This window comes from Triticum urartu, chromosome 2 (assembly GCF_003073215.2).
Source record: "Triticum urartu cultivar G1812 chromosome 2, Tu2.1, whole genome shotgun sequence".
Lineage (NCBI taxonomy): Eukaryota > Viridiplantae > Streptophyta > Magnoliopsida > Poales > Poaceae > Triticum > Triticum urartu.
Genome location: NC_053023.1, coordinates 604,284,770 through 604,294,013, shown reverse-complemented (window position 1 = coordinate 604,294,013; position 9,244 = coordinate 604,284,770). Strand labels below are relative to the sequence as shown.

General features: G+C 44.6%; 1 protein-coding gene across 1 annotated transcript; it reads left to right on the top strand.

Annotated features, from left to right (window-relative positions):
• Window positions 1–4,179: 4,179 nt before the first annotated feature.
• LOC125533761 (cytokinin riboside 5'-monophosphate phosphoribohydrolase LOG1-like) lies at window positions 4,180–7,711 on the top strand. The gene is made up of 7 exons (XM_048697119.1): window positions 4,180–4,563; window positions 5,097–5,194; window positions 5,399–5,429; window positions 6,103–6,202; window positions 6,791–6,861; window positions 7,085–7,228; window positions 7,321–7,711. Exons 1-7 carry the CDS (start codon window positions 4,402–4,404, stop codon window positions 7,453–7,455), a joined length of 741 nt encoding a protein of 246 aa, XP_048553076.1. The 5' UTR covers window positions 4,180–4,401; the 3' UTR covers window positions 7,456–7,711.
• The last annotated feature ends 1,533 nt before the right edge of the window (window positions 7,712–9,244 follow it).

Sequence of the window (9,244 nt, the reverse complement as noted above, 5' to 3'; positions counted from 1 at the left end):
AGAAACTTAAACCTGAATAAGGGGGTTATTGTGTATGGGAGTAAAGGGGACTTGTTACTTAATTCTATGGTTGGGTTTACCTTAATGATTTCTAGTAGTTGTGAATGCTTGCTAGAGGTCCAATCATAAGTTCATATGATCCAAGTACGGAAAATATGTTAGCTCATGCCTCTCCCTCATATAAAATTGCAATAATGATTATCGATCTAGTTATAAATTTCCTAGGACAATTTCGCAAATCCTACCACCACTTTTCCACACTCGCTATACTAACTTAATTGTTCTTTTATTAAAACGAGACCTAACTTTTTCTCAATGCAATGCATCAGATCGAGGCTAGTGGCCAACCATGCTCACACAATTGTTCGTCCTCCCTCATGTTGAAGCTTTCTCCGCTACCCTTCTTCTTTGGATCACCACGGAAACCATTCGGGTCATCTTCCTCGTCGTCCTCCTCCTCATGTTGCTGTCTGCTGGCCCAATCATGCTGTTGTGTGTCTGCGTGCATCTAGGTATAGGTGTCGGACTAGGTGTAGTCATGATGCGTGCATGGCTGGGAGTAGCCATGCTGCGTGCCCGGCTGGGTGTAGCTGCCGGACTGGGTGGGCTCCAAGTTATCCACCTGCCCGTCCTCATAGCCACCTCCTCCTCTGCTTCCCTCGGGAATGATGTCAAACATCTCCATGTCCGTGATGTCGTACATCGTCTTGCCCACTTTAGGTAGACCAGCAAACAATGTGTAGACACCCAACTGCTTCCCACCCGGCACTTGCATCCGGACATGCTACGGCAATGAACACTCCGAGAAAAGCAGCGACTCCACATTGACGTTGATGATGTAAGGAACTTTCCTGGCCACGGATGCCAGGGGCTGCCTACCAAGCTGCTTGGCGGCGTACTAGTATGGAGCCTTGTAATGCTCCGGCCATGGCGACATATGCTCGGCCGGCAAGGGCGGCGGAGCACGACCTCCACCATGTCCGCAATCAGCATGCCCACCACCACATCGGCCACCAGCATGCCCTCCGCCAGTCTTCAGCTTCTTGAGCATTTCTGCCTTTGCGGCCTTCGCTTTGACGCGTCGATTTTGCCATGTCGTCGAGTTGATCTTCAGGGTGAGCGTGTTGTTCGGATCCTCCACCACCATCGTCTCGGGCATGGTCTCCTCCAGGTCCATGCGTTGGTGGCGGGATGGAAGAAAGAGAGTGGGGGGGGGGGTGCCGCAAAAACAATGCGGCCAGCAACAAAAAAGCAGCTCCACCTCAGTTTTGGGTGGGCCTGGGGTGTCAGGGTCCTAGGTGGCTCGTGTCCAGACTCCCACAATTCCCCCTAGGTTTGGTTCCGTTTTGCGGGAAAACTGTGGTCCGGATTGCTAAGCGGACCGATGGGAGTCAGTGTTGGATGGCTTACGGAGTCCGGACAGATAGAGGCGGTTTGAGGGTCAGTGTTGGAGATGCCCTTACCTAGCACTCGTATGGGAGGCTTCCATGTCGGTTTGTGGGGCATACGTGCAAGGGCAAGGGTCTGTCCTGATGTCGGTTTACCACACGTTTAGGGCCTTCTTCCTTACTCGTAGCATGTTTCCTAATCTTCTCTCGATCGTGCGATGGTAAGCACCATCCTGAGGCGGTGGTGTCGTTCTGGTGTCGATGGGGTGTCCTAGGCTGTTGGGGGGGCATCTTGGTGTCGAAGGGAGCTTGTCCGATAAGAAATTTGACCTATCAACGAGAAGCCCCCCATCAGTAGTCGTAATGGAGCAAGGTCAGCGAGTAAGGTTGATGTAGATACCCTTGGAAGCCTTCGTCTTATTATCCAGACAGGATGTGCTTGCATTTCGTCCTTTTGATATCTCGACCTATGGCAGATGATTTTATTAGTTGACAAGGAGAGGGTTGTTCTTTGTAAGTTGTTTGACATTGATGTTTGGACAATTTTTGACGGTTTGCATCTTACAATACTAGAACATGAAGATGTTTGTGAGGGGCACAATTGTTTAAGACGATGCCACTATGGCCCCATACAGTGCGATGTTGCAGACGTTTCATGCCGTTGTGCTAATGTTAAGCATCCACCATCATGTTGCAGGGGAGGGGGGCTCTGCAAATGGTGCATATTGCGTCACGCTGGAAGACTGAGGGCGACAGTGGTTCGCGCATCCGCTTCGGACAAGCTATCATCTTGGGTCATGAAATGTTTGGGAAGATTGAAATAGACCCACCTTCAATCACTTCCCTAGTTGTGATGAACATCGTTTAACTTGTCATGGAGGACATTAGACAACTTACAATATAAATAACCTTATTTTTGTTTGCTTTTGGTCCCCATGTAAATAACATTATCGCTTTTTCTCTATCTTAATTAATAAAATGGCAGTGCTCTTGCCATTTCCCGTATAAAAAAACTCCGTTCTCTAGAAATGCCGTTGTCTAAACACATTTTTCCAAGAGATACGAACTTGCGTAAAAGGATTCTTGCACAACTTGAAGATCGATAGGTCCGTTGATTGGACCGTGGCCACCCGGGAATCTGATCTGACTGGTCCATCATTGTGCGGTTTCCAAATGAAAAGCATTGCATGGTTAATCAGCGGTCAGCTGAGCTCCCATGCATGCAGCTTTTCACAGAATCACAGCCATGTTCTCACCTGCATGCCCATCTGCAACGGGATATAAAGATGAGACAGGAAGCTATCTTCTGCCATTTTCCTAGAGCCTGGACCGTAATCTACACTCTATGAATACCACCAAAGCCTTATAATTTCCCCTAAAAAACCATATAATTTTCGTTTTTGAAACAAGTAAAAATACTTGTGATTAACCTATGTCTTTTACTAAGACCGATTCAACGATCGAATACGTGCGAGTGCGAACGACAACCTCAGTCGCTACACTGCACTGACATCAACACTGCAAATCAAGACAAAGTTGTCGAGAAAAGTACAAGGTGAACAACTTCGGTACAATTACCTTGAACTTGTAAAGTATGCCTGCGTATCCACTTACACTGAGTAGTACTCCCTCTGCCCTCTCAACTTCAGTACAATTTTGTATTCAAGTTAGTATAAAATTGAGATACTTAGAACGGAGGGAGTAGTAGTTATGCCTTTGCTCACTCAAGTTCCTCAAAAGTATAATCTTGTCCCTCGCACTTTGCGCATGTAAGCATATTGGATCGCAAAAAAACACAGCATTGCTTGGATTTTTTTAGAATTTACTGTCCATCTGGTCAAACCCGGTCAAAGTGGTAAAAATCTGAGTTTGGACTAAACTTACGCGGTTTTGAGACTTGAAGGACCAAATGTGTACCAAAAAATCTTAAGTGACCAAGTCTATATTTTCGGGAAACTTGAGGGACCAAAAACATAATTTTCTCTATAGTATATTAACGCTAGACACACCGAGGCTTCGTTTGACATGAGAGGTTTCGGGGGGTATCGAGTGGATTTTTCACGTGTGGCCCGGAACCCTCTACAATCCTCCTTGGCCCATTTGGCAGACGAGGTTTTGCTAGCGCAATCCACATGATTCCCCGTCGATCCGCCTCGAACCATGCGGGTCAGAAGGCATGAGGAGGCCCTTGTGGAATTGGAGCCACGCGCGAGACCGAGCCTTCTCCTCACGCTGCTGGCGGCAGCAGCCGTCCTCGCGGAGGGGATGTGTGGCTGGAGGGGATGTGTGGCTGGAGAAGGATTTAAGCTTTCAAGGGGATTGGGTGAAAGAGGAGGATTCACCAAATCCTCTAAAATCCCCTCCTCCCAAAACCTCCACGATCCCTTCCTGTCAAACAAAGCCCGAGGATGTCAAAATTCCCTTCGCTGTAAACATGCTTTCTGCTCCTCTTCCTTTGCAAGGAAGTCTGTCCGGCATCTCCTTGATAGGCCCTAACACAAGGGCCGACATCATGTTTTTGGTCATCGCAGTTGCAAGCATGCATGCATGCACGGTCTCTCACAGGAAAACCTAAACTAGTTCGTACCCCACCAATTTAACAGAGATCGTCGTAGTACTCCTGGTTACTTACTATACTTGGACGAATATCGGGAAAAGAAGAGACCGGCCTACTGACTGTAATAATTCTTAATCAGCTGTGAGCCAATCATATCATATTACACACTAGCTACATCCATCCAGGCATCCAGCTGCTTCCCTCTCACGGAGCACAAAAGAAACATACATTCAGCTAGCTCAGGTAGAATATCACAGTAGCTGCTCGATCGGAACCAACTTACCGCGCATAAATAATGCGATGAGAGGGGGCCCTAGCTCGCTCGCGAGATACACATACATATATAAAGGGCCAAGAGCAGGCGCAATGAGTGTGTAGGCGGTAGTGGGATTTCATCTTCACCGTTGCGAGTCAGGAGAGATATATAGCAAAGATACCACCGGCCGGCCGGGACAAATGGATAGAGAAGATGAGATGGAGATGGAGATCGGAGCAGAGGCAGTAGCGCAGGTGATGGCGCCGCCGTCTCGGTTCAGGAGGGTATGCGTCTTCTGCGGGAGCAGCAAGGGCAACAAGATGAGCTACCAGGATGCCGCCGTTGAGCTTGGCCAGGAGCTGGTACGTACTCTACTCACTCGTCTTCTCTCTCTCTCTCTGGCTAGTTTTTCACATCATTTCTCAACTCCAGCGCTAGTTTCCTTGATTGTTTCCGCTCAAGTGTTCTTCTCCGCATTAGCTAGCCAGCTCCATTCTGTCTTGTCACTTGAATCTTGGCTTGGTGCTCAAAGAGTGAAACCGGATGATGTTTTCTGAACACACTTGCTCGATCTTGTTGTGAACTTGTGGTTGCTTTTACAAGGCTTGAGGGTCTGTGGTTTTCTGCATGGGTTCATGTAGCCGAGCTTATTCGTCGACTACTCACAAAGACAAGACATACCAGCTAGCTAGTTTGTGCAGTACGTACATGCATTTGCCCAACTTTTGGTGTTCTGCCAGGCTCGCCCGTCTAATGCCCTTAATTTGTTTTCCGCAAGCTAAATATGGACAATAGTGTAATAACAGTAGATGCGTGACATTATACAAGATGAGAAATGCCCATAAATTAACTTTTCTCTCCAATGTTTATTGCCATGGTTGTTTCACCACACCAGGTAGCAAGGAACATTGATCTGGTGTACGGAGGAGGAAGCGTGGGGCTCATGGGCCTGGTCTCTCAAGCGGTCTACAGCGGAGGAAGGCATGTCATCGGGTATGTAAACAAACAAACAAACAGCCATGATGATTCATTCTTCAGCATGTACTACCGCTTCTGTACTGTGGAGCGTGAAAAGAATAGTCGTTGGAGACTTGCAAGATGGCAAGGAGAGCAAAACAGAGTCGTATGGGTCGATTCCTCCAGTTGCTACACACATAATGCCAGTATATAATTTGTCATCTTGCTGTCCCTATGCAGGGTGATTCCCAAGACTCTCATGCCTAGAGAGGTAACAATAACATTCCCACGCCTGCACCTTCCAACATTTCTGCCATTGTTTAATCACCTGCAGTGCAATGATTCCCATGAATTCTACATCCGTTTTTATCTTTTCCCACCCTTTGAACCGACATTTGTATTTACTACTCAAATTTGTATGTAATGACCGGACCCCAGTAGAGAAGCACGTAATTAAGCATGATGTTTTTATTTTTTATTTTTCACAAAGCTTGTTTATCTCTCCTGGTAGTGGAAAACAAGGATACATGGATGCAATCTTATCTGCTCTCTTTTGAAGAAAGATCACATGCATGGAATGTTCAGTGAAATCTTGTGTCCTTTTATTTTGGAGTTGATATCTCGCTGATCTTGACTGCCGCATCTAGTGCCTGCCCCCTTTTGTTCTTAATCAAGGCCTTTATGAGCCTTTAATCTGCAGATACTGACTTTGTTAACCCAAAAGAAATGTGTCAATTATTTTACACAACAGCACCATGATTACCTCCCCTGACCCTTGCATGCATTGCCCTGCGGATTACAATATAGTACCATTTGCAGAAAGTTGTCGTCCTTGACCCCCCGTCCCTAGTGTCCCTGTCTTAGATTGGGCTTTTAACACACATGCATTGATGCATGTAGCTAGTGTTCTTGATGCTGCCTGTGGCTGTGGGTGCTGCATGCAGATAACAGGTGAGACGGTGGGGGAGGTGAAGGAGGTGGCGGGTATGCACCAAAGGAAGGCTGAGATGGCCAGGCAATCTGATGCCTTTATAGCGCTCCCTGGTTAGTCCTTCGATCCTCCTGATAACACCTGCAAATCTCTACCAACTTCTTCAGTCGACATGCAGCTTTGTTGTATGCTACGTAGCTTTTGATGGTCGTCGCTTTCTGATCTCATGGTTAGTGGAAAGTGTGTGTGTAAAGAGGAAATAGGATCGATGCGTGCATGAGTATGGGGTTGACTTTGACCTCATAAATCCACTTGCTAGTTTTCTTAGATTTCTTTTTTGAGAAAAGCTAGTTTCTTTTTCCCGATGATCCACTTGCCAGTCCAGTAGTGGACTTGTGGTGGAAGCATGGCCTGTACTTTTGAGAGTCCACTTCTGTTGTTGGGTCACACAACACACATGAGAAAAGGCCCATGAGAGGAGTAATCTTGGATGAGGCCTGGATGTGGTTATCATGAAATACGCCTGCGCTTTTCATAAAAGAACTTACATGAACCTTTTTTCGTTACAAAAAAGGAAACTGTAAAGAAAACACTTAAAAAGAAACATGATATCTGAGCAAAATCACTTACTCAGATTTTAGATCCTTTTTCAGAACAAAGCAAAACCACCTGTATTGACATGTAAAACTCTGATCCTGCAGGGGGCTATGGAACACTTGAGGAGCTCCTGGAAGTAATCACATGGGCCCAGCTTGGCATCCACGACAAGCCGGTATGTACCGTGGTTCATGTCTAGACCGCTCTTCGTCTTCTGCGTCACATGAAATATAAACCGCCATGATGGCTTTTCTCTAAAAAAAACTACGTACTGACCTTCCCTAAAAAGAAACGAAAAAAAAAAACAAAAAACTACGTAGTACTGACCTGCACGCGCAGATCGAGGAAACTAACAAAAAACCGCATTCAGTCTGACGCCCGGGAAACGTGTGTCGCAGGTCGGGCTGCTGAACGTGGACGGCTACTACAACGCCCTGCTGTGTTTCATCGACAATGCCGTGGATGAAGGATTCATCAAGCCCACTGCGCGCCACATCATCGTGCTGGCTCCCACGCCCAAGGAACTGCTCGACAAGCTGGAGGTAGGTACCTTCATTACCTGACACATCGCCTCCAGCTTCTTTCATCATCATCACCATGCATCTGAAACTGAAAGGAACAAATCTCCATGCAGGAGTACTCTCCTCGGCACGAAGAGGTCGTGCCCAGGACGAAGTGGGAGACGACGGAGCAGCTGAGCTGCTGCAAGATCCCTGCGCTGAAAGAGGGCACGGTGATCGTCCCGGCGCAGCGAGGAAGCATGCTGTGAGTTCGGTCAGGTTCCGAGGGGGGCTCTGAGTTAACCCTGTTGCCGGCGGATGCGCAAGCTGCAAATCTAGAGCGCGCCGTAGCCGCATTGCCTTGTTTTAGTTCCTGTAGCTCTGGTAGAACGTGTCTAGTGTCGGGACTGTCGATTGATCACTGATGTACGTAGTCGTGTGTTATGTGCTATGAGGTGTAGAGTTAAGATTCAGATGTCATCGATTAATTTGGAATCTGTGTGGCGGGTATGCTACAGTTGTGTAGAGCCAAGGTTCAAATGGATCAATTCCAGCGTCCAACTATACCTTTTACATATGCATAGAGTATGGACCCTAAAAAAACATATGCATAGAGTATGCCCCAAACTCTTTTACGCCGTGACGGTATGTAATGGCAGATCTGGCACCATCCACATTCTTTGAGATTTGTGCGACTGAGGCCCACTACGGACGGTTGTATATGTATGTATTGCACACTTCAGCTTTTACATATTTCAGAGTCAAATCACTGCCGAGTCCTACCAGCATAGTCAGAAAAAAGACACATCGTGGTACACATCTTTCTCTTTTCCCACTCAAGCACACATACTCTCTCTCTCTCTCTCTCTCTCTCTCTCTCTCTCTCTCTCTCTCTCTCTCTCTCTCTCTCTCTCTCTTAAATCCATCACTTTTATTTTCTTTTTCATAATTTGGATGATTCAAATCTCTTTAACAAAAATTCCATTTATTTTTTAATATATTTGAACTATTTGCGGCAAGACCTTTAGACAAGATCAAACCTGGATGCATTTGAACGCGTTTAGTTTTTGACATTTCACATTTCATATGTGAAAAAAAACCTATTTCGCTAGAAAAATGTGAAACAAACCTATTTCACTGGAAACCTATTTACCCCAAACATAAAACTGAAATGTCAATTTGTGAAACTGATTATTTAAGAATGTGTAACTGTTTATTTTCAAAAGAGTGAAACATGTTATTTCAAAAATGTGAAATTGAATAGATGTGTTCTTTTGTGAAACAAGCCAGTGCAAGATGAAATTTAAGTTCCAAAAATGAAAACAATATGAAACTAAAATGTCAACTTGTGAAAGTGATTATTTGGAATGAGTGAAATATGCTATTGTCAAATCTTTTTTGAAATGAGTGAAATATGTTAGTATGAAATGAGTGAAATATGTTTTTATAAAATCTTTTTTGAAATGAGTGATATATGTTATTGTGGTTTTTTTTGGAAATAAGTGAAGTATGTTATATGAAATGAGTGAAATATGTTTTAAAATGTGTGAAATCCTTTTTATAAAGAGCGAAATATGCTATTCTGAAATGAGTGAAATATGTTATTATAAAATTCTAAATGAGTGAAATCTTTTATTGGGAAATGACTGAAATATGTTATGATGAAATATTTTTTGAAATGAGTGAAATATATTATATGAACTGAGTGAAATATGTGTTGAAATGAGCGGAATTTGTTTGAAAATGAGCGAAATATGTTATTTGTGAAATGGCTGAAACATGTTATTCGGAAAATGAATGAAATATGTTATTAATAAAAAAATCTATATGAGTGAAATATGTTTTGTGAAATTGATTTTGTTAACTCGTTTGGAATATATTCAAGGCTTTTTAAAGGTCACTTCACCATGAGTTCAAATATATTTAAAAAAACTAAATCAAAATTTTGATTAAAGAGATATGAATGATTTTAAGTTAGCAATGGTTAAATAAATGGATGAATTGGTTTGGGAGAGAGAAGAGAGAGAATGGGCATCGGGGATCTTCCGGGAGCAACTA

Coding starts and splice junctions, on each gene's coding strand:
- LOC125533761 (XM_048697119.1), top strand. CDS start 4,402: ATGGATAGAGAAGATGAGATGGAGATGGAGATCGGAGCAGAGGCAGTA. Junction 4,564..5,096: donor TTGAGCTTGGCCAGGAGCTG/GTACGTACTCTA, acceptor TCACCACACCAG/GTAGCAAGGAACATTGATCT. Junction 6,203..6,790: donor TGCCTTTATAGCGCTCCCTG/GTTAGTCCTTCG, acceptor CTGATCCTGCAG/GGGGCTATGGAACACTTGAG.